The 26,170-nt window shown below is 36.4% G+C and overlaps 1 protein-coding gene across 6 annotated transcripts in view; it reads right to left on the bottom strand.

The window, feature by feature from the left end:
* The window catches only part of SORCS2 (sortilin related VPS10 domain containing receptor 2), a 543,664-nt gene that overhangs the window by 24,370 nt on the left and 493,124 nt on the right, over positions 1–26,170 (bottom strand). For all 6 annotated transcript variants that reach the window (XM_032186612.1, XM_032186614.1, XM_032186611.1 and 3 more), the window contains exons 13-20: positions 25,792–25,883; positions 24,601–24,708; positions 13,880–14,000; positions 12,273–12,406; positions 11,553–11,681; positions 9,284–9,455; positions 5,535–5,721; positions 504–637 (exon numbers count right to left, since the gene is read on the bottom strand). In XM_032186612.1, the coding sequence (XP_032042503.1) occupies positions 504–637; positions 5,535–5,721; positions 9,284–9,455; positions 11,553–11,681; positions 12,273–12,406; positions 13,880–14,000; positions 24,601–24,708; positions 25,792–25,883 (1,077 nt within the window). The remainder of the gene's footprint in view (positions 1–503; positions 638–5,534; positions 5,722–9,283; positions 9,456–11,552; positions 11,682–12,272; positions 12,407–13,879; positions 14,001–24,600; positions 24,709–25,791; positions 25,884–26,170) is intronic.

Genomic DNA, 26,170 nt, shown 5'->3' with positions numbered 1-26,170 from the left:
CCCTGTTTTAGGCTCCCAGAAAGTACTTAGGTATAAAATCACAGAATCACAGAATATATATACATTTCTGTGCAGTATTTAGATTTTCAGAATTTCACACAATCAACATGGAAGTGCATAAATCCAAGTTTTATCATTCACCAGTGCTGTGATCACAAATGCACCTTTCCACAAGTTGTTGTTGTTTTCCCCTGCCCCCCATTAAGTAATTAAACACAATTGTTTTTCCTTCAAAATGAATGTGGTTTGGAAATTTAAACAAATTTTAGAAGAGAAATTCCATTTCCACATAAATAGGAATAAAGGGAAATGAACACCTTAAAAGTATGTGATAAAGCAAGGGATGTTAGATACTCCTTGCACAGGATATAGGTGTCTATTTGGAATGAAAGATGGTCTGAAAGAAGTCATGTAACGTGGTAGTATTTCCATTAAAATAAAGTGTCACTCAATCTTTACTGGAAAGAGATTGAAAATAATCTCAGCCAAAACAATTCATGTACCTGAAGATTGTTTCCTATCCACCAGTAGAAGACTGTCAAATTAGGATTCTTGGGCAATATGATGGCTGTCAGATTCACCTCCTGGTTTCTGCCAATGACTGGAACCACTTCTAAATTTAAAGCCTGCAGTGGAGCTGAACAAAGTTCCCAAAACATCATTGAACCATCACTGAAATACAATTGAATCCATCAATTTATTAATGCCTTTTTTTTTTTTTTTTTTCCCCAAAGGCTTATTACCTGTACAACGTAAGGTCCTGAAATTATTTTTCTCTCTCTCTCCTGCCTGTGTAGAAAGCTATGGGCATAATTGGATGATTTCAACCAAAAATAAAATAATTTAAAAACATAGAGAAAAACAAAATTGTTGAGCAATGTGATGGATCATAAAGATGCACCTCTATGTTGCACTTTTTTTGGTGTACTTTTTGTTGTACTTTTTTTGGTGCCTGTTCAATTTTAGAGACCATATGCATACACTCCAGATAAAAATAAAAAAGGCCAATCTCAGCTTTATTTTAAGTAATAAGGGATCAAATAAATAGAAATCTAACAAATCTTTCAAACTGCAAAGTGAAAAGCAGAAAACTGAATAAAAATGTTGCTGAGTATTCATTTGCATTATAAAATATCAGCTGTTAGGCTCACCACACATAAGCTCTCATTAATGCCTGCTTTAAAATAGTGGGTACACCAGGGGAGCATTTATTTGCAAATCAAGACAGATAACCTCTGTGCACTGTGTGCTTTTTGAATGTTTGTCCCTTTCAGATTATTTTTTCTACAAATTCTGTATGCATTATTATTTATATAGAAGGTATATAAAGAGAGATGGAACACCTCTCCTATGAAGAAAGGTTGAGATATCTGGGGATGTTCAGCCTGAAGGAGAGAATGTTCCAGGGAGACCTCACTGCAGCTTTTCAATACTTAAAGGGGGCTTATAAAAAAGATGGAGAACAACTTTTTGCTCAGGCAGATAATGACAGGACAAGGTGAACCATTTCAAACTAAAAGAGGGGAGATTTGGTTTAGATGTTAGGAGGAATTCTTCACTCAGAGGGTTGTGAGGCACTGGAACAGGTTGCCCAGAGAAGCTGTGGATGCCCCCATCCCTGGAGGTGTTCAAGGCTGGATGGGGCTTTGGGCAGTCTGGTCTGGTGGAAGGTGTCCCTGCCCATGGCAGGGTGGTTGGAACTGGGTGATCTTTAAGTTCCCTTCCAACCCAAACCATTCTGTGTTTCTATATAAGAAACACATCATTAAGATAAAATCAGATAAATTCATCTTAATGGCATATTTTCCTTTGAAGTACAATTGAAATTTTGAAATTATATCTTTGTCTCTGAGTGTATATTTTTCAGAATATCTGGTTATAATTTCTATGTATATACATTATAATGTTACAACTATAATTTCTTAACTTAAGAAATGCTTGTTGAGGGATTTTTGAAACAGCAAGGAGGCTATGACTTGCTGCAGCTGAGCAAACCAAGCTACCAGGATGACTATGAGAAGTTCCCATGACAGTGTTCCCACATTGCCCAATTGAGGAATTTAGAAAAATATTGTTGCCAGCAGCTGGCTTCAAGGATCTACGTGACTGCTAATCACAAGGGGGTTGTTTTCTTGCAGGTGGGGTATTTTTCTTGCAGTTATTTGTCCGAGTGCTTTTGACCAATAATCTTGTGTGAGACACTATCCGCCCCTGTTAAGTTTGCTATAAAAGTCAGGCTATTCGGGTAATAAAGGAGAGCATGATCTGACCATACTAGTGTCTGTCGTGTTTTCAGCCGTTCTTCCTGCAACCAATGCTTAAACTACCTTAAGCTGCACAATCTGTTCAGGATACAAAAACGCTGTGTAGTAAAAAAAAATGCATTAATTACCCAGAGTGAATACTAATACATCCATTTTTGTTCTACTTTAAGTATCTTTTCATTCACACAAGGTCTTTCATCTCATCATTTCAAACTTAAAGGTAATTAACATTGGTTTAAGGCCTTTCTCCTACTCTCTTTCATTAACTGAAGTCACTTCCCATTCACTTTCAATCAATTCAGTCAGTGCATTGAATTTCTCTGAGAGAGCAAGTTGTTTAGACTGTGCACATTCTCCTTTTCCACCTCACTTCAACCTGAGTTTGTGCTGCTTCATCCAAACTTAAGGCTCTACTTTCATTCTGAATTTTCACTGAGGACTCTTTAACTATCTACCTGAATTCAAGTTCAATTCATTCTGGATGTTTAAACAAAAGGTTTCTTCAGTAGTTTTTTTTACCAAAGCTGAATTAAGATGCTCATTCTGTTGCTGGTGTCTTGAGGAAAATTCAGAAACTGTAGGAATTCCAATTAAATCTTCTCCTCCTAGAAAACAGGTTTTCTTTCTGATGATGCAAAATACATTCTGGAGAGAATCTGCATCACTGTTTGATTTTGCCATATATTTCCATTCTTACAGAGGAAACTGATCTTTTTGAAATATGGCTTTGCTCCTGAAGAAGATTACTGTCTTTTTCAAAATTTTGTTTATAGGGGAAGTTGTTTGGCCCTTGAATCATGAGTTTGCCATTTCTATACAGGAAAGAGCTAATAATTACTGCAAGTCCTGTTCTTCTCAGTCATATCATTCTGTAATGCATTTGAACAAGCTTCATAGCACTTTCTAATGTTCGTAATTAGGAATGAAGTTGACTTATATTATTTCTGTTTAACCATTTAACCGAACTATAATTTCAGTGCACTTTTCCAGGCTGTCATATCATTTCCATGTCATTTTCTACCACTACCACTACCACCCCTCCCCTCCCCTGCAAAATATATATATCACCAAGCTTATCACACACTATAGTGACTCTGGTTTCATGTCATGAAGAAGAAAATGCATGTCTACTTCTTCCTGAGTTCTTTTTATTCTGCGTTATCTATTGACATGTATACTATCAGACTTGTTCTAATTTATCTTACAGTTTATTACCAAGTTGTAGATTTTGTCATCAGGATCAGAAAACACAAATCACAAGCCAAATTTTATATATTTGCCCTATATTATTATGCCCCATGGCATTTCATACCAACAGAGCTTCATGGGATTTAAAAATATTTCATTTGCCCCTCATAAAATTTCTCTGTGAATACATCAGATGGAAATAGAGTGAAAGAAGGACTCTGGACATTTCTGCTTTCTTGATATTCCACAACAAAAACTGGCCCTGAGCAGCTGTTATTGTTTCTCTAAAATTTAGAAATATCATATTATTTTTTTTCCAACTAGTTTCCTCAAATCTCATAATTTACTTTAAAAAATAAACACTGTAAATCCCATGTGAAGTGTTTACTCAAGCATGCTGGGTAACATGCGTCCATGTATCTTCTGGATCATTTGTAACATCCGCAGAGAAGCTCAAGATGAGTTCAGAAATAACCAAGTCTGCTTTTAGTACTCCACTGACTCTGTACTTCAGTACCAAATTCCTCTTAAAGACCCTGCCATTTTATTCTTGAGAAAATACCTCAGGCTACTGCAATTTGTAAAACCACTGCATAAAACACAATTGACATCTTTTATTTTTACTGTTTATCCAGATGTAGGTCAAATCAGAACCACATTTTGAGAAAGCAATTGTTCAGCTTTCTATCAGGGCTTGTTACCATTTGTCATCTTCTGAACAATTAGAAGATATTCTCCGGGGAGAGAAGATGTTACACATAGTTTTTGGTGTTCATTGCTTTTAAAGATCTACCAACTGTGCTTCTACTTAGAGACTTCTGTATTTAATCTACTTCTCAACATGCATAAACTCCTAAAAAATAAAGGTAAAACTAAGAAATTTATCTGAGCTCTCTGGAGTTGTCAAATGTTTTAAAAAAAACAAACAATGAATAAACAGATAATGAAACAGAGATGGAGAATTAGATTTTGACCATTTCCATTTGATCTTAATAGGAGATTGGACATTAGCATTAATGGATTGGGCTCCGTCTGTTAATCAAAGCACAACTGGAAATGCTGGACTCAGATTCTGAAGAGCAAAATGCAGATATAGCAGCATCCCACCAGAAAGACGGACATAAAACACAAGGATTTGTGCACAGCCTTGTATGTGGTTCCATTGCTTTCTGTTGCTTTGGGATTAGGATGGAAGACACTGTTCCCACCAGTGGAAACAGACACCTGGAGAATACAAAATGAATATATCTTTTCCTTTGATGTTACTTGTTTCTGAAGTTTTGACACATCTGAAAACAGACAAAGCAATGGCTGTCTTGAATCTTGAAGTAAGAGGAAAATTCAGTTCCAGTTATGAGTTTCCTTCTTCATTTCAATTATGAGGTGACTGAGGTACATTAAGCCTGTGATGGTGCATGATACTCCCTGTGCCATGCTAGTCTTTTCTTCTGAATCTATTAAATGCTTTTTTTTAGATCTTAATTAAGAAGAGAGGGAGACAGATTTGAGTCAAGTAATACTGCCTGCCAATATGAAATTAAATTCAAGTAACACTTTAAAACTTTGTGAAAATTAATGATCTAAAACTAGATTCAAGGACTCTAATAAGCAACCTGACTTTTAGAAATGTTAAGATTTTGATCCTTCCATCAACTTGTACTTTGTTAAAACTGTACAAGAGATCATACTTTTCTCAATATGTCTGTTCACTTGCTTCATACAGCACCTAAAATCTCCTAAAAAGACATAGCTTGAAGTGCTAAATTTTAGCTGCTAAGACTGACAATAGGGTCTTGAGTTAGGAAGAGGGTTCAAACCTGAGATTTGAACTGAGGAATGCTTGCTATTTAAAATATTAATACACCATCCTTCTTCTAAATCTAAACAAAACTAACTCTGACCTCATTATACATTATGTTTACAAGCCTCTACAGTAATAACATACAGCAATGGAAGATTGCATGAGGTTATTGAAAAAATATGTATTTTTTCCTAATTGTGACTAGTAATTCTTAACTACTTCATAGTTGTCACAAGGTTTGTATGCAGAAGAGTAAAAGTAAAAATAAAAATGTAACTTACGGTTCACTTGGATGAACACCACAGCCTCATCGTGCCCAGCAACATTTTCAGCCTTCACCAAGACACGGTAAATCCCAGGATTCTCGTAGCGGTGATGAATGGGTTCTCCAGTCATTGTGAGGTTCACATATATTGCCTTAAAGCCATCACCAAGATCTACCTGGTACTTGGTATTCAATATGTCACCCTAAAAGGAGAATATATAAAAATATTTAAAATGATCAGAACCTAAATAGACAAGACGCATTATTCTAACCATTTCCTGAATCACAGTATTTCCAGCCCCAGCCAGATGTTTTGACTCAATTGCAGCAGCTACAGTAAAACCACTGAACTCATTGCAAAGATTTTAGAGCAATAAATGCTGTATGCTAACTTTCTGCAGTAAGGCACTACCTTAAAACAAAACACTCCAGACCACTCGGCCCAGTTGTATGACACAGAAACCATCAATCCTATCTTAGTGTATCTGGACATTAATTAATATAATGGTGCAAGACAACCCTAAATTCTTGTGTTATGCTCTTCTTGTTTGCAAATTACAGCTTATCCAGTGGCTCATAGTAACTGATTGACCGTAAACTTCTAGCATATGCAATAATAAAGCAAAATTAAGTGGGCTAGACCATTTTCACAGCACCTTCTAACCATACTCTCCAAGTGTCAACTTTATGGCCTCCAGAATTCAAGCTGATACCTTCTTCAGAGTTGTACTGCATTACACAGAGCTCTCGGCTTGTCTAGAACTAGCATGCTCTACTGAAAAATTAGATGCATGTTTAATGAAGCAGAGCATTGAGCTGAGTTTGGTAAAGACTTTAAAAGACTAGCCAAATACTTCTGTCATGTTAAGCATCTCACATAATTTACAATTCATTGCACTTCCGTTAAGTGCTCCTTTAAACGACACAGTCTTCCTAAACTTAGGCCTAAAATACTGCAATGACTGATACTGTTGTCAAAGGACAAATATATGCCCATCACTCATGTTGTCATGGTGTGGCTGCTCATGAGAGAAGTCAGGCCTGTGCTACGTGGACTGGCCATATGGATGGAATCAAAGGAAAATTCATTTTAGCTGTGAGCAGCAACACTGTCTTAATGCTACTGGCAGCAGTGTCTTAATGAGTTGCCTTTTCTCCTCTATCTTCAGCAACATGCTCCTTCCTGCATCTCACAGCACACTGCCATCACAGTCATGCAGTTAAAACAGGTTGTTGGACCAGGCTTCATAGAAAATCCTTCATATTGTAAAAACACAGTGTTGGTTTAAAAATCATCAATGCCTCCAGGAAAGGAATACATACACTAGTAATGTGACCTGAACGGCAATTAGACCAGAGAAGGATCAACATCTTCTGAAGTATTCAAAAAACACTTCACTTCCCCATAAGCCATTTTCTGAAATAGTTTTACATCAAAATCTAATACCAAATAGCAACAGTAATGTAAAATCAAAGGAGGCAACAAAGTCTAAAACTTTCAAATGCTTGTATTACAAAGGGAAGGAAAACAGACTATTCTTTCTCCTTTTATTATTTTGCAGTTTGGTTGATTTTCTTCCATGTTTTATCAGATGAAAGAGCATTGCTTATCATGTAAAAGAATACTCATAATAAGGAACCTGTAGGGTTATCAAACACCTAACACCATATTTCAACACATACAAAGGACCTTGAAAGCTTCTTCACTGTGAATTATTTTTTTTTTTTCCAAAATAGCATCTTTATTTTGACAACAGATGGGTAGAATTTAGCAGTGGAGATAATGTATTATTAAAGCAAAAAGACATGTCTTCTTGCCAGCAATGTGCCAGTAAGTGGAATCCATTTAGATGACATTAACTTGCAGAGAGTTCTTGTTAGCTCTTTCTTATGCTAACAAGTATACATGCATATTTTCTCCAGGTGAAACAGAAACCAATGTTAAAAGCCAGTGGATATAAGTTTTTCTCAATGTGTTATTCTAATATCTTCCCTAGTATAAAGGTGGGAGTGCTGTCTCCAAAATACCAGGGCATTTCTGCTTCCCTGACCAGGAAAGACAGAGCAGTGGACAGGCAAAAAAATATAATCACATAGAGAAAATTCAGCCTAGTTCCCCTAATACCAGAATTAGGAATTTCGTTTCCACACGAAACTGATGGGTTTCGATTGATGCATTAATTATTCATACAAATAGCCAACAGAATTTGGAAGAAATAATTGATAGTATAAAAATTTTATATATAATATAAAATAAAATGTAATATAAAAGTAAATTATTATTTCTAAGGTCACTTGCAAACTGCCCAAACATACACGTCCTGCTTTCTTTACTCCCTGATGCCTGGCATTCCCACATCTAGTAGCATGCCTTCACATAAAACAGTAAATTAATGTTGTTCAGCAGGGCGAGAAAGCGGTATGTTTTGGTTTATCTTACTGTAGTTTCTTTTTAAACTCACCAATTGTTAAGAATTCTCATTAGACTTTAATGTATGTATTAAATCCTAAGCAATGCTCAGGACTTTTGAGTATAAATATTGTTAACCATAGGGGGCAGCAAACTGTTACATTTCTTCTAAATCTCCATTCCCGTTCTGTGTACTGAGCAAAGGCTTGAGGAAACACAGCAAGGGATTCCCTTCAAGATCTCTGACTTTGGAAGACTTTTGAACAGTTGTGTTAATTTTTACCTATTGCCAGCAGAGATTCATGAAAGCTTCAGAACGTTTCATTGGGGGGGGGGGGGGGGGGGGGGGGGGGGGTTGGGGAGGGGAAAGTGAAATTGTCAATCAAAATCATTAGATTCCAAATTACAACCAAATGCTTTAGTCTTCCAGTAAACACTTCAAAGCAAGTTAGAGAAAAGAGAAGGAAGCACAACTTGCCATGCAACTGTTACTGCTCTGCAAGCTTTTGGAACCACAACTTGTGATGGGTTAGGCAGCACTGTATCCTGCACATAACTCTTCTGATTCTCTGAGAGAAATAAATCCCAAGTGCTTGACTTATATCACACAGATTTGCCAAAATATGTGAAGTTCTACAAACAGTTGGGGTTAGGCAGGAAATACTCCTGTAACCTGAGCATAACAGTTAGAATCTAATACCAAAAAAAAACCAAAAAACAAAAAACAAAACAAAACAAAAACCCACAAGCATTAAAAAACATACCCAGGGCAAACACCACATCTGAAAATTACTCTTTGCCTTTAGTCAGGGCCTCAGGGTATCAGGGCATTGTCTCTTTCAATAAAAAGAAAAAAAAAAGGGGGGGGGGGGAGGGGCACAGACCTTTGTCAACATAACTAATACATAATAAACATATTTATGTTGTGCTATTTGCTGATTTCTGTACAGCTTTGCCTGATTCCTTACTGAAAGGCAGATTCTCAAAAGCACTTAAGCCAAAATATTAAAGGTTCTCTGCATTTCTGTTCTTCTCTGATATAGCAGATGAAATTTTCAGTTCAAGAAGATTTTGGTAATTTAGTTCCTTTGATTTTCCAAGAAGCTGATGCCTTTAAGGAATAATGTCTGAACATGCTGCTGAGGAGACAAATCCCCTTCTCTGGGCAAAACTTTGTGGTTCACTGAGTTTACAGGATTGCCTGATTCACTTGGAAACAGAAGTTTCAATATTTAGAAAGTCATCCATATTTGTTTCAAGCACAAATTAATCTCATTCAGCAGTAAAGCAACTAGGAGAGAAATAAACCCTAAAAATAGCAAGGAAACTTTCATAAAGCCAATGTTCATTACTACCTGCTCTTGTCTGACAATGAAGGTGATGTCTTCCCCAGGCTTAACAGCCAGGCTTTCTCCTCTGATGCTGATCTGAAGTCCCTTGGGAGCAATCAGTGGACACATATGCTGTGCTAAGTTCTGCTGCAGGTCTATGCCACCTTCACACACATTAGAAACAACTTTCCTGTACCTGCAAAAACAGTAAGCAGCGAGCACAGTGAATTGGAGGTGAGCAGAACACCATCAGAAGCACTGAATGTGGCAGTAGCTAATGAATATTGCTTGGGTTCATAAACAGACAAGATTGCAGATGATAAAAAAACAACTTGTGATGCAAAAAAAAATTCTCGGGGACATGGCTCTACTGAGTGAAAGCTGTTGGAAAAACAGAGTGAAGCATGATCAGGATTTCATTTGTATGCAATGGAAGAGTCTGTCCTTTCAAATTTAGAAACATATGTGATCAGCCCTCCAAGATCATAGAATCACAGAATGGCTCAGATTGGAAGGGACCTTAAAGACCATCTAGTTCTAAGTCCCTGCCATGGGCAGGGATGCCACCCACTAGATGAGGTTGCCCAGGGACCCACCCATCCAGCCTGGCCTTGAACACCTCCAGGGATGTGGCATCCACAGCTTCTCTGAAGCAACAGGGCGACCTGTTCCAGTGTCTCACCACCTTCTGAGTGAAGAATTTCTTCCTAACCTATAATCTAAATCTCCCCTCTTTTAGTTTAAAATCTTTCCCCTTTATCCTATCACTATGTATCCATGTAAAAAGTTGTTCTCCATCTCTCCTATAAACCTCCTTTAAGTACTAAAAGGGTGCAATGAGGTCTCCCTGAAACCTTCTCTTCTCCAGGCTGAACATCCCCAGATCTCTCAGCCTTTCTTCATAGGCGAGGCACTTCAGCTCTCTGATCATCTTCAGGGTCCTCCTCTGGACCTGCTTTAACAGGTCCACACCTTTTCGTGTGCTGGGGGCCCCATATCTGGATGCAGCACTCCAAGTGGGGCCTCACAAGGGCAGAGTAGAAGGGGACAATTCTCTCCCTCGATCTATTGGCCATGCCTCTGTTGATTTGCTATCAACAGAGTATTCTCCTGTCCTCTCTGCCATGCCCCTTCCTAGCTCTCATCAGTCTTCAGTGCTCGAGATCTTGGCTCCAGCGTTTTTCTGTTCAAATTTATTGTCAAACTCAAGCCTCTATCCTATCCCATTCTACTTGTGCATTACATGTGGTTGGTTAAAATCCCAAAGATCAGGAAGAAATTAAACCACTAAACATATGTCAAAGTAATTTCTTATCTATGCTTATCTACTCCTCTCAAATCTACGCATTTCTTTGAACACTTGCAGCATTTATTTCACAAAACAATATAAAAGGGTAAAAAGCTAATGCCTTTCAGGAGTTAATAAAGAAAAACTTGGAAGTGTACAGTAAGTATTTACAGATCAGTTTCACTCAGGTACATTATTTTTTAAACATCCTTTAAAACTGGAGTCAGATTTCATTCTTCTGAATTCAAACTCTGCATATCACAGCTGTCAGCCACAACCCAAAAGGCATCATTTTCCTCAGTAAGGCAAATATACACAGAGACCATGATTCTATTGCCAGATTTGACATTTGATCATTTGGTTCTCATCTCCACAACCGACAGAGATGATGTTATGATAAGCCAGAATAGATGCCAGCTGCAAGTTATTCTCAGCACAGACGTCAGAATACATTGTAGTGTACATTCTGTGTGATATTGTTTACAGTTACTAAAGCTTTTCTTTGATTCTGAGTGTCCCATATGGTCATGAAAATAATCCGTTCTCTGTACAGCTCCTTATCCCTATGGACGTGAGAGACAGTGGAAAGTTCTGTGAGATGTTACTTATTCCTTGGAGTAAATTAATTGGATTCAGCCTGAAAATTGGTCTGGGGGCTAAAAGAAAAAGCTTTGAATAGGCATTTGTATCAGAAGTATAGCAATGCTTATTAGCTGTCCCTGCAGTTACTAGGAAAAAAAAAAGAAAAGAAACAAGACAGCTCCCCCTCTTCTCAAATTAGTTTTTGAACTGCTGCGAATGTTTAAAGTAACATTTATCTTTCATTAGTCTGTAGGAAGCTTCTGCACAAGCTATAAGTCAGCCAGCGCAGTTTACCACTTGCATTTATTTATTTATTTTATTTATTATTTTTTTCAGTTTGTGCCATTTACTTTTCCTTAACACCACTCCTCCACTGTGGAAGCCTGGACTCTTGCAAGCCAGTCAAATACAAAATCAACTTACCCAGTGCTGCTGGTGTATGCCTGCCCCAGCACACAGTCTTCGGGAGGTGCTTCTGGGTTAAACCAAAAGTCAGCGAAACACTTGCTAGACTGTGACTTTAGAGATGCAGAGCGCTCAAATCCATAATCACTGAAAAACATCAACACCAAACACATTACTATCCCCACTTTATTCACTAATCTAATTTGAGATAGATGCAATTACTTTAACAGCAAGGGAGATTTGTTTAATATTATCTCCTGATAGCTGGACACATAACTTTATGAAGGTAGTTCTGTTTTAATTGTAGTTTTATAACAGGAGTTGTGTACCCATGGGGGCAAAACTGGTTGCAATTACTTTGTCAGTTCTGAAAAATTAACTCTCTTGGTAGCTTAGATTTTTAAAAGGTATTCCTTGCCACTTGGACCAACACATTTCTTCTGTTGTTTGCTTAATTTGTAAATGGAACAGGTTTGCTTGCCCTACAAATCAATCCAATCGTCATTTTGAAGTCTTGATCAACAGACATCAGGATTCATGAGACAAATACTTAAAGCATGGCAACGTTTTTAAACAAAAGCAGATGCAAAAGCACCCTGTTATTCTATGTTTTGCATTGTTTCTTGGTTGTTTGCACACAGCTATGCAGGGGGAGGTGCAAAAGGAGGAAAATAAACCCCTCCAACTCTATGTAACATTTCTCTAGTGGTAAATCTGAAGGTCCACAGGCAGACTCACCATAAGAAATCAGAGCTCGTGCATTCACAGACTTTGGATGTGAGAGCTGACGTGAAACTTCTCCCTTTAATGCACCATGATGAAATTTTCCTCTTCCGAAAGCTCCTCTGCTGACCCATGATGCATCGATCGCCCTGGACATCAAAGCACCAGACTTACTGCACAGAATAACCTACACCATGCAGATGTGATCTTAAGTTGTCATGAGAAAGGCTGGTCTTATTGCCAAGACTGGACACTGGTATCAAGTCATCAATTTCTAGAGCAATCTACAGCAAATTATCTATGAGGAGACTATAAAAATGTGATCAATGTATTTTGAACTTGAGACTGTAGGATAACAGACTCTAAGAAGGAAAAAAAAAATCAAAACAAAAACACAACACAATTCAATTCAATTCAAATGTGTAAGTATACAAAGCTTTCACATCCATTACTGGGACATTACAGGGTTGTAACATACACCATATTTCCGGGCACAAATCCAAAGATATGCATGAAAATTCAAGTGCAGTTTAACCCACGTTTCATGTGTGCATAATCCAGGCACAAGCATACAAAAGTGCATTTAAAAAAATCAGTCTTGATTCAGATGGCTGAAGTTCTATCTAAATGACCATATCTCGTGTAGGCAGTCAACAGGAAGCACCAGGCACATGTTCACAGGTAGAATTAAGACCATCTGAATCTAACACTCTACTCGTAATAGGGCAGCTGTAAGTGCTCTATCAGAGTCATTTTAGTAGCTTTTATTTTCTGAAAGACATTTAAATGTCAATATCCCAAGAAAATGTTACTGTTTAGGCTCAGTCGTGTATTACATCCTTTCAAAATACACAGCAATTTCAAAGAAGAACAACAAAAATATGCATGAGAAACAAGTGAAAGTTGGAGAACTGTACTAACACAAAGCAGTATACAAAAAAGAAACAAGAAATAAGAAAAAGAAACATGCAGAGCAAGAGAACAAATATTTAGGAAGAAACAAACACAATAATTAGAATGAGTAAGAATAAATATGACTAATTCCTATTTAATGCAAAACTCTTCACATTAGTCTGTTTAATCAATACATTACATAGAGAATGTAGCTTCCCCAAAATGGAATTGGCCAGAGCACTAGGATAAGCACAAACTTAATGCATTTCTGCAGAAATGGTATTGCCCCAAATAACTGGACTCTATTACAGGATCAGTCTACTGAGATCCTAAATTATGTCTGGAATGGACTTTACATGTGGCAATTTATATATGAATACAGCATGTGGTCAAGAAGTTGGCAGAACATATGACTACATGTTGAAATTGCTTCAATCAATAATACAGATTTTAGTTTATGGTAATGGTTCGTAATCCATTAGGACCACCTATTATTATGGCAGACCACCACATATATTTCCACTTTTCCCAGAATACAGTTCACACAACTAAAGGGAACACAAAATCCTCCCCCTTTTTAAACAATTTTAACATCAACAAAATACCAGCCTAAGGAGATTAAAGCTTGTGAAGTGTCATCCAAATTCTATTAGGAAATATTTTCCTAGCACACAGCAGTACACGGATCTTTCAGATACATAAAAGTTATGGCATTTAACAGTGCATACCTGTAGATTTGTGAGATCCCAGGATTCATAGTCATCATCAGTACACTCCCTGGGGAAGGATGGCCTGAAGTCCACCTTCACAAGTTCCCAATCTGAACGGTAACTAATGTGTCCAAAGACTCTAAACAAAAAGATCAAACATAAAATCTTGAAGGTAAGAAACACCTTGCATCTGAGATTCCAGTTTTATCTTCTGCTTTCCATGGTCATGGTTCCCTACTAAAAAGTCCCTTATGTTTTTTCTTCTACTTTTACTCATCTTCACATACAATATGTCCAGTTAGAAAATAGTAGTCAATTGTATACAGAAGTTTACTAAGAAAAAATATAGCTCCTGGATCAGAGATTCCCCCCCCCTCCAGCAAACTGTCCAGGAGTTTAAATGGAAATACACCACCTTTTCTAATTTGGAACCCAATATTTTTGTCTATTATCTCGTTACATGAAACAACCTCTGATTTTGACCTGGAATTTTGACCTTTCTGATCAGGGATCAGAACTTAGGAATGCTGGATTCAGGTTCCAACTCTGTCACTAAGTCCTTATGATGATGGTGCAACTTCTTAACTTTTTATTTCTTTTTAATTTTTACAGATTTCAGATGGCAATATTACTATGGTTCAAACTCACAGCAGCATCATGAAATTGTATTCTTTTCTAAGGAATAGACTGAACATACACATTGTGCTGGAGAATTCTGACTCTCCTCTTCATTTCAGATAGTCCAATCTCAAACAAAAAACAGTCATAAACTGTAGATTTCTCTTTGAAAAAAAACTGGAAATCTCACAGCTTTAAAAACATGGTTTCACTGCCAAAGCAGCCAACGTTTTCAAAGCCAGAATATTTATTTCCAAAACAAAATGGGCAAGTATGACATTCAGCAACAAATTAGAAAGGATAAAGACTCTATCTGGGCAAAAGTCAAATGTATTTGTGGTTTGTATTAGGTTTACGTGTCTTACTTGCCAAGGAATTTAAGGTTGATTCTGAAGCCAACAATTCCTGTGCAGCTCGTACTGCACAGAGTTCATATTCCAAGCTTTAGTAGCATTCTCCAAACTAATTCATTCCTTTTGTTTTGTCCTCTGTTTTGCCCAAGTCCAGACAGAGCAGGAATGGTATAGTTTTGCTAAAAGCATTCTGCTGTTTACACTCATTTCTCTTGTCCTGAATACCAGGTTCAAAGAGGAGCTAGGGTAGAGCAGAAGCGAGGAAATGGTGAATTCTTGGCAACAGAGGCAACATCTAAGCCTCTTCCATGGTAGATAGATGTAGAGGTCTGAAGTCCACCACAGAGGTTGAAAAAAAGTTGCAGAGACTAAAGATGTACAGTGATTTCTTCCTTTTTTTTTTTTTTTTTTTTTTTTTCTCCTCCCCCCCGTGTCTTTGCTTTTCAGACATAGCACAGAGGTGTAGGTATAATTGATAGATTACTGCCCATGATTGAACAGTCCACACTCACAGGAAACTTCACCAACAGAAGTGTGCTTATTTAAACAGAAACATCAGCATTTAGTTTGCGTGTTTTGCTCTTTTCATAGTAAGGTTCTGAAATTAAAGGACTTGCATCATCTACTCTCTCTCCTTTTCGCCCTGGGGTTCAGAAGTAGAAACAATACACAAAACCAAAAAAAACTGTGGCTCAGTCCACTGACTGTATGTGAATATAGGTGTGTGGTCCCTCTTCTCTCAGCAGGACAACTGTCTTGCATCGAGACCTACAGGTTTGGTTCCTTTTTCTGGTTCAGCTGGATCCTGAGAGCTGCTGTCACCATATGTTCTTATTCACTTATACTTACATATGCAATAAACTGACTGCTTAGGTGGTCTCATGCTTTTTCCACAATGCCTAGTTCAATATGACTGGCTTTGCTGACAGAAATTAAGTGTCTTTTGCATGCTAAATACCTGTTTCTTTTTTTTCTTTTTTTTTTTTTTTTTAATATCTTTTTCTTTTTCTCCACACAAGGTACTAAAGTAAGGCAGACTACCATGTTTTTCTGCAGCTACCTACCTTAGTGAATGCTTCTCCAGGCTCCAAAAAAATTTACAAAACAGCTACATTTCTTTTATTAACTCATTTATCAACAAATACATTGAAGTGCAAGGATTCAATTCCTCTCAAAGCCTCACTTCTGACCTAAGGAAAACATTTTCTACTGAAGAAAATTAAATTTTCTTCATTCATGTTAGCTATCTGAGGTAGGTGAGTCAAGGGAGAAGGAAGGAGATGGCTGGTTGAGTTCAAAGCAGGATATAGTCAAAAGTCTCCTGAAAGCATGAAACACAATCTCTGGACAATTAATAAGTATGTTTGAGACCTTACAGTGGATGAGGTTGATTCCAGATGACTATAAAAAGGAGAATATTTCACCTATATATTTAAAACAAAAACACAGATTCCCCTAAACTCCCCTCAATAAACAAAAACAAAACAAAATTGATGTGAAAAAAACTAGAGCCCACGGAGTTACAGAATTCATTTTGATACCCACAAAGATACCAAACAAATTATTAAGCTATCCACTTATAAGCGCCTTGGAGATAATTAAAATGATAACAGCCACCATGGATTTGTCAAAAACAAATCATGTCAAACTAATGTAATTTCCTTCTTTTACAGGGTAACTGGCTTAGTAGATAAAGGAAAGTAGTAAATGTGGCATATTTTGACCTTTGTTAAAACAGTTACACAGTTCTAGGTGACATTGTCTGAACTTAAAAAAAAAACCAAAACAGTAAATAACAGTGCAGTTAAAATCATAATGAGAATGGGATTGCATATCTAATTAGGAAAAAAAAAGACATTTTCAGAAAGTAGTTATTCAAAGAGGAAGACATTTTGAGATATGTATTACAAAGATATGATAGATCTACATTTAATATTTTCATTAGCACCTTCATGGTCAAAGAACAAACACACAGAAACTTTTCTGTAGATAACACAAAAATCAGCATGATAAAATACTCCAAAACCAAGTGTAAAAAATACTCCTAGAAATAGAGAAATCAAAGATACAAAACTGATATGGAGAATAACTTTCAAAAAACAAAGCAAAGACTTGTAAATTATATCAAGAACACAATTTTGCTGCAAAAGAAGAAAAACTAATTCTAGGTTGTATTTAGAACCGGAAAACAGAAGAACTGGAGGTAAATATTTTGATAAACTTGGCACTGATGAAGCCTGTGAAAGAACATGGTGTCTGATTTTGGATGTTATACGCATACTTACACATCAACTAAAAATGGATTTGAAGAAGGGCAAGGATGACTCACAAGCTGCTTAGAAAAAGTAACCAATAAAGATATATGGAAAGAATTCTTTTTTTCCTCTTGAAAAAAAAAAAAAAAGAAAAACAACAACAAAATGTCTTCAGAGTCTTTCTATAGGTTGAAGAGCTGTCTTCAAAAAGACTTGGAGGAGGGGCATAAAGGAGGAAGGGCACAAAGGAGGAAGAACAAGAATTAATAACTTAAAAGGTACAGCTACAGAATTATTCACAGGCTGCTGAGGTTCTATTGTCTCCCATAGAAGTGAGATATTAGTGAAACATGGGCAATAGAGATAAGATAACATTTGGAGATATTGCCCAGTCCAACATCTTTTAATTAAAAAAATAATAATAATTAAAAAATCATGGAAATTACTACAGAAATCATGAAAATTCCACAAGAACAATATAGATGCTATGTGCAATCTATATCTATACTGTCTCACTACACAAATCCTAAGTCTCTCTTCTAAAGACTTTTATGAAAATACAGAAATAACCTTTTTCTTGTAGCTCAGCCTCTTGCAGAAAACAAACAAACAAACAAACAAACAAAAACTTATTTCCATTATGTTTCTTCTTATTCTATACACCAAAAACCACGTTCTGACAGAGACAGTACCTGATTCAACCATTCTCTCAGTGAAGTAAAATTCCTGAGATTCAAGGAATTGTCTCATCATAACCACAAACTCCTTGAAAACTGCATGCATACAGCTTTGAATTTCCTGGGACACATTTCCAAAGGAATCCAGCAATTTGCATGCACCTAGCTTTGCAAACACTTTGAAAACATGGTCTTATGATTATTAATGCTGTTGCTGACATAAAAATTGTTGCCTTATTGAGTGTTTTGCAGACATGTCACAAGAGCCCACTCAAATGTATTACCAAATATCACTAGGATTTATTTTTTTATTTTTATTTTTAAAGTGTCTTTCCAAAGTAAAAAAAATGGGAGGGGGGAGGGAGGGAGCATTTTTAAAGTAGGATGCAATGGATTGGAGAAAAATGTAAGTTACAATAAAGTGATACATAACAGCAACCATAATCTAATAGCTCAGGTGCAAAACATATATCCAATAAAATGGATATGAATGGAAAAAATTCATACAGTGCAACAAGGGTAACCAATGATTAAAAGACAAATATCAAGAATATAATAATTCATAAGCTACTAAAACATTCTTCTTGAATAATTATATTTCATTAGAAAGTCATCAAATCAATTCTGCTTAAACTATGAAAGATGATGCTGTGATACATAATTTTTGAAAGAAATTCCAATTACCTTAGAAATTCATTTCCTTTTATTTGCAAGGATTTGGGATCCATAATTTTAACTTCAGTATTTCAGTTACCATAACAACTTTTTACATTTGTTCCTGGTTCATTTATGAGCACATCATTTTTAAATTTGATTGCATCATTTGATAGCTAAGACAGTTTAATGCAGTTTTTAAGCTAACTCATTTAAACTATTTGCTGGAGGATTGCTTTTTCTTTCCTCTTTCCTTCCCCCCCCCCCCCTTTTTTTTTTTTCTGTTCTTGATAAAGCTCATAATGAGGGAGAGCTAATTTAATAGAAAATATATGCAATGATAATCTCTTCCGGTAAATTCATATTTCTATTCAATAGAAAAGGGCATCTATTCAATTGATATTCTTAGTTTACAGGAGCAGTAATAGCTGCATTGCCCGCTGTCTGTGTCATTAGAGAATCACCTGACTGAAGCTATGATGGTGCTGGTGCTGAAGTCTTCCAAAAATTCAGCTTTCATGGCTTCATTCAGGAGAAATGAACAAGATTTTCACACCATGCTGTTCATCTCAAATGTCACAGTAGCTCTTTATATTCACCATCCTTGCCTTCCTCTTTTACTTTTCTCCTGTGTTCTTCAAGATTTTGTTCATAGGTTTTCACAGCATCAAAACACATTCTTTGCCAGAGCAGATGGATTTCGTCTATCATGTCCCATACCATGGATCTAATGCCATATAAATTAATATATGCCTTAAGCAACTTTTTTTTCACATTACATTGGTTTATCTTTGAGCTGTTAGCCCTGTTCTATTAGTCTGGACAAAGGAAATGGCTCTGAGCAGCCTGATGTCAGATAGACCCACCAAATACTTGGAGCAGCGTACCTTAACCTGCAACACTTTTGCTTTACTGCTGAATATCTGAGAACAATCAAAGACCTCTGAGTGGAGGAAGTAATCCTGCTGTACTACAGCACCAAGGTCGTGAAGACAGCACATGTGGAATTTATTCAGATGTTTAACATGGCAACTTAAATTGTCCAAGTTTTCCACTCGTATTGAAGACTAGTGATGACAACTATGTGATGCATAACTACTTTTGTTTGAAATCAGATGCCTCTTTCATTCTAGACATACTGCTTTAATCTCCCAAGTGCTGCATTAGCTTTTGCATTCCTCTGTACGTCTTTGTCATCATCTGTGATGTTTGAAATAGCACGCTGCCAGGTAACAAAATTTGTCTGCGCAGTCCCTGCTGATACACACTGCTAGCTTCACATGCCAGCTGGGAGTAGAAGAAGACCTCTTGTTTTCTGGGAGATCCTTCAAATGTATAAAACTATCAACAGAATAAAAGCTAGGATTTGAATCAGGAGTGCCCATATCACCTATAGAGAAGGTCACGTCAATGGCTCTAACTTGGATAATGCATTTTAAACCTTTCTTCCAGGCAGCACCAAAGCAAAGATGTCAAAGCATTTGACATGTAGGCAGGTACCAGAAATTATTTTTGGATCTTAACCTCAAAATTGAACAGTGAGTGTGTGACCAAGCCAAGAAAGGAAATAGGACTTTCAGAGGTGTTAGCTACCTATTTTAATAATTCCCAGTCTATCTCTTGGAAAGTATTTAAATGGAACTAGTCACAGAGTTATGCTAAAAAAGTGGTATTTAGATTTTGTTCCTAATGCTAAGGCTTCCTTTCCAGTAGCAAATCATATTAGTAGGAACAACAGTTGTCAGAGAATTTACTGTACCATTACAGTATTTTTTCTAATTGTCACATCTCCTTGATTATTTTTATAACACAATTGAAATTGCAGATTGAATGCTTAATCCACTTTATGGTTCAGTAGATATCAGAGGCCATTTACATTACCACAGCAACGACTTTCTCAGCTGTACCTTTCACAAAAGCAATTCTTTGGTAGAAGTTTTTTGTCAGCTTATGATGAGCTCAAAGAGCTGAGACTCCTTAGCTTCATTTTGATCTTTACAATAGATTGTGACAACATAACTGAAACAACAAATGTTGTAAAATAAAGGTCACAATAATTTTGTTGTTTTGCCTGTTGTAGTTCGTATTACTATAGTGCCTTTGAATATAAAGCAAGACACATGGCCACCCCATGCCAGAATCTCTAAAGAAATGATCAAGTTGAGGGAGTAAAGTAAGGTTCTGGCACTGGGAGGATGCACTTTATCTCTAGTGTAACCACTGCCAACGTGTAGTGTTCTTAACTCACAGAAGTGGTGACATTATTAATGAAAGATTTGCACAGGGATATGGGCTAGAAGAATATGTTAGCCATGACTGTGTATACAGTGTTGTTTTTGAAAAGTGACAAATGAATTTGTATAGAAATGCTTTCCTTCTAACAGTTGTCTTCACTTCCTTTACACCATTGTAAAATCAACAAAAAATGTAGAGTGGGATCATACTAGTAAAATGGATGAAAGTGATGTCACATTCAAACTGCAGTCTGTTATGCATCAAGATCATAATTCAGCATATTTTTCTAATTCCCCCAAAAAACATAACAGAGGTCACATTATCAATGGCCTTCCTAAATTGCAACTACAAAAGTGATGAATGCTTCCATGTGCAAACATAGACACCTGCCTACATAAAACAACTGCATATAAACAGTGCTTGTGTACGCAACATAGCATGTGCAAATATGCTTAGACACTTATGACTTAAGTGCTTTTAACTACAAACACGTGCATATACTTAATGCACTAAAAAGAAGAGCTTTTCTTTTTTTCTTCCCCTCCCCTTCCCCCGGTTTAGCTGCCAAAGTGAAAAATGAGGGGAGGAAACAATTTTAGTTGAAATTGAACCAAAATATGTTTTTTCACGTTCCCTGCCCCCCAAAAATAATAATTGCCAATCATTCTTTTATGCCAGAACATCTTGGTTTCAGCTCTTTTGGGGAAAAGGAACGGAAATGAATGCGTAGGTTCTGAGAAGTGCTGGGGAGGAGCAGGATGAGCGCCTTTCCATTTTATCCAAAGGTTCAGTGGCTTCGTGATGTTTGTGAATTACCTCCAACATTTTTTTCCATCTATTCAGTAAAATCCTGTCCAAGAACAATCTTTTAGCTTGTAACCCGTTTGGAAAAAAATGTAGATTTAATGCCTAGCCTGATGCCTTATGCAGAAGTAAATACAGGGTGGACTATGAAGAAAATAGATTAATTTAAGGAGAAACATATGGCATTATAAAGCATAGTTTTGCATCAATCAAATCTCTGATGTCATCTTAGATAAAGATCAAATCAATCTGTGTAATTTACTATATTTTATAATTAATTCTTTAGCTAATATTTTTTTTTTTCTACTCACATATTTAAAAAGCAGAGCTCTTTTATTTATTACAGATTGGAAATTCTTCATTCAGATTTCACCTGGCTGAGCCAGAGTAAATAGTGTATGGTCACCTAAATAGGAGGAGGTAATGCCTTCATTTTAAAAGCAAAACATATCTGAGCAACACTTATTCAAATTGCACTCAGACAAGAAATCAGATGGCTGCAAATAAAACCTAGAACTCACCTTGGGAAATCAGCTACTTTCTTACATATTGAGGTTTTATCTACTATTTAGTCACCCTTTTTTAAGGGTTACAGTAAAAGGTTATAAAGGTTATTCTACACAAGATCTTAGGAAAAAATCCCTAAAAAAAAAAAAAAAAAAAAAAACCACAATTGTCCATAAGGAAGATTTTGATTCTACCTGACACAAAGAAAAGAAGGCCTTTTATGTAACCTCCTACTAAAACTGAAGTACCATGGTTATTGTGCTGACTGGATTTACATTGCATTCTCAATAACCTGTTTTGGGTAATGCTTCCAGAAGCTGAATTGTGCTTAAGAAATAATTTTTACAGATTTGAAACTTTCATTATATGAACTACATCCTTTGAAGAGGAACAACAATATTTCAGAAACACACAATTCTTCCTTTTTCCACTAAGTTGGGCCATCACTCAATCCAGTGTTATTATGTTGCTTTTTTTTTTCCCACAAAAATAGTATGTTGTGAAACGTAAGATTGAGTTTCAGTAAATTTCACTCTTAAAGAATTTAGAGCAAAGTAAAATCTACTAGAATGTGTACTATTTTGATGAATTTAACATATATCAATTAGTTGAGACAATATCTGAACATACCTTACTTATTCGTTTAGCAGTAAATGGTGGATTTGAGCTCTTCATTTAGAAAATGAATTTACACAGAATTATTTTCCTAAACTGTATGAATACTTTACTGCTTAAAACTCCTAAAACTCTTCACTAGGTCTATTGCAGAGCACAATGGAATAAAATATATTTTCCTTGGCATTTGACAGTACATATTTTGAATACTGCAGGGGATGTGGGTGAATGATTTTGATTAATGTCGACTGGCAGATGACAATTCAGTTTTCTGAAAACTTTTGACAAGTCAACAACATTTGTTTTTTCTGTTTTTTGGAGAAAACACAAAACTTTCTGAAATGAAGACTTGAGGTAACCATGTTCATATTCCCCTGTTGCTTCAGTAAGCTTTCCAGACCACGTCATTTTGGATAAGTTAGGACAGAAGAGAATTCTAATAACCTGTCTTGCAGGGGACTTTCAGTGTCCCAGTCACCATGATGGAGAACAGGAAATCTCTTAGACACAGTGCTACTGGGTCCCTTTACGCCTTTCCCAGATAATGTTGTTGTTGTTTTTTAATACAAATTAGAAATGTAGAAGGAAATCCCTAACCTAATTTCAGATGGATGATTGCAAAAAAGGTGTTGTGTTTTTTTAACATGAGGTCTTTGGCTATTCATCCAGATATTTAAATATATTTTCACAAAATCACTGTTTTTTAACAAAAAACAAAACAAAACAAACAAACATACTACAACCACAACCAACACCACCAACAAAAAATATCAAACAGCATATAGTCATCACATTCTTTTCTATCTGCCAGTAAGTACAGTTTAGTATAAGCTTTTGATCCCTGAACTTCCAATGAAGGCAGTAGAAATCCTTCATTCAGAGTTGTAAGTATCTCTGTGTGGAATATATTATACCATAAAAAGCTGTGCTTGAGAGAAGAGTAAGATGCTGGAATAATGCTGTTCTTCTCAGATCATACAAGTTAAAATGGAAGAGAAATGAATGGGATAGTGGAGAAAGAAAGAATGGACTACCAGTATGCCAAAGTCACCCCTGTGCACTATAACATTGTGAACATGGCACAACACTTTTAAGTACATTGAGAAGTACATTAAGCACTTTTTTTTTTTCCTCCCTTGGGGAAAAATGCTACTGGTGCACATTAAAGGCAGTCCTGTTTCTAATTCATAGGAGAAAAAAGTGTGTCATGAGCACACTGAGCTCCAATATAAAGTGTTGCACAAGCTGTTCTAACTGATAGGAGCGGGCATATCATCCTGCACATCTCTGAGTGCAGGAATATTTTTTTTCTTGAATTCCCCTTTACTACTGCAGTCAGCCTGTCCCTTTCTCTAATTGGCAGGTGTTTTTTTACTCTCAGACACTTGTAACAATTAGCATTTATCCTGAGACAGAGCAAAACCTGCAGCTCAGATCCAGCTGTCCTGAGCTCTTTGGAAAAAAAAAGACAGACAAATGTGGGCTTGAGTTGCAGAATCTGGTTGTTTAAACTCTATTTGCAGCATATGCCTCAGCCACTGCACAGAATTAAAGCATGTATTTGTTAGCATAGTGTTTGGTTTCATACAGTAATGCAGTTATTAAGACAACAATATAGTTGTTTACACTGTGAAGACAATTTTCACAAGAAAGGATTGATATTTAACACTTTTAAAGTCTGCCTAAGAATCTGTAGAAAACAGAAAAAATGCAAGCTATAGTTATTTTTACCTATATTTCTCAGATTTAGATCTGTAATCCTACTATTCCACACCTTCTGGTTGCAACTATGTGAAATCTCACACAAACAGAACTCTTCATCTTTACAATCTGAAATATTGCACTCAGGTAACTTCAAAGACAAGCTGCGTAGTAGGACTATTTGGATATGATCAGGCCTGTGTGACTGCAGGAAGCAAAAGCAGTTACTCAAGGACTATTTCAAACATCCACAATTTAAAAACTGCTCAAGTGCATGTTGAGAGAGAGCCCTGAAAAAACAGGTGAAAACAGAAACCTACGTCATGACCAGTGTTTCATCTCCAGGTTCACTTAGCAATCCATCTACGAAGACGGAAGTGCTGGTAAAATTATGTGTACTCCAAGTCTGGCCTTCATCTATGCTGAACCTGTTGAAAAGCAGAAATGGTTTTCATTTACAAGTATTATATAAATCAGAATTCATACACTCAAAAAAAAAAATCTCATAAACTCTAAAGCCATGGATTTACAATCACCAGAAGACAGTTTGCATGGGTAGTATATCTCATTAATGTGCTAGTGGCTTACATTATTAGGAAGCGTATAATAAATTTGTAACAACAGTGGAAATTCTAAGGCAAATAAAAAACAAATTCTGCCAAACAAACAATCTTGCTACTTTGTAGGTTTAAGAGTCAGTAATTTACACTCCATTCTTTCTAGTAGTCCCCAGGCTGGAGACCTGTTAAGCAGAGGTCATTGAAACATAAGTAGGGAAAACAGCTCAATTGCTAAAACACGTGGGATGTTCAATAACTCCAGGCACCATGATGATGGCCCCTCACAGATATAACTATCCTTTAAATTTTTTTTTTTAAAGGTGCTGAATGATCAGCAAAATGCATTTCAAATAGTCTCTGCACCCAGAGCTTATGACTCCAATTCTCTTGTCTTGTGTACTTTTCCTCCTTTTTTTGTACTCGGATGGTTAATGATGGCTTTTACTCCAGCAAACTAAGTGTACAGCCATGATCATATTAGTGTAGGGATTATTACTGAAAAATGAGCTTTATTACAGTATGAAAGTAATATTCTGACTGGATACCTAAGCCACATATGCACAACAGGCAGAATATCAGTGCCATGCACTGCTGGTACAAAAAAGTAGCAGACAATAATCATACTGAACATGGTTGTACTTTAGAGTTCCATGCTGTACTAATCATGCTTGTACTTTAGAATTCCAGGCTAGCTTTTTAAGCAAACTAAAAAGATCTACGCTGATGCAAGAAAATCTTGTTATAATTAATGCATTATGTCATGTCAACAGCACCATGAAGTAATCTTTAAGAAAACATCCACCTGAATTCTGTCAACTTAATTAATGTTAAATTAAATTGACTCCACTTGCATTTCATACATGATTACATTGAAGCGTTCATCTTAAACTCTGAACTTTGTCTGAGGCATTGAATACACAATAGTTCTACTCTAATTGATTGTAGGATTACTTGAGTATTTTAAGTGGGATGGAGGTGTCTTTGATAGCCACGATAACTCCACCATGGTCCAGGTACAAGATATGATGCTCTTCTTCAAAGACCTACAAGTCAGATAAAAAAAAAGGCCAACTAAGCAAATGCACAAAACAGCAGAAATAAAATGTATGAGCAAACCAGGGTTAAAAGACTTGTATGTTTTATAACGTCCACACTTCAAACTGAGAAGGACATAAAAGTCAGTTTAACTCATACTTCCCCAGCTGTAACACAAAAGAAAGTTAAGCAGGTGAATCAGACAACGTTCAGGTTCAAACCACAGTCAGATTAAACTGTCAAAAGTTATTTTATCCCAAGCTTGTATTTCTTGCAGTGTGCATTCTGCATTCCT

The sequence above is a fragment of the Aythya fuligula genome, chromosome 4 (genome assembly GCF_009819795.1).
Source record: "Aythya fuligula isolate bAytFul2 chromosome 4, bAytFul2.pri, whole genome shotgun sequence".
In the NCBI taxonomy this organism is placed as follows: domain Eukaryota; kingdom Metazoa; phylum Chordata; class Aves; order Anseriformes; family Anatidae; genus Aythya; species Aythya fuligula.
The sequence above is the reverse complement of the archived record's forward strand: the minus strand, read 5'-3'. Positions and strand labels throughout refer to the sequence as shown.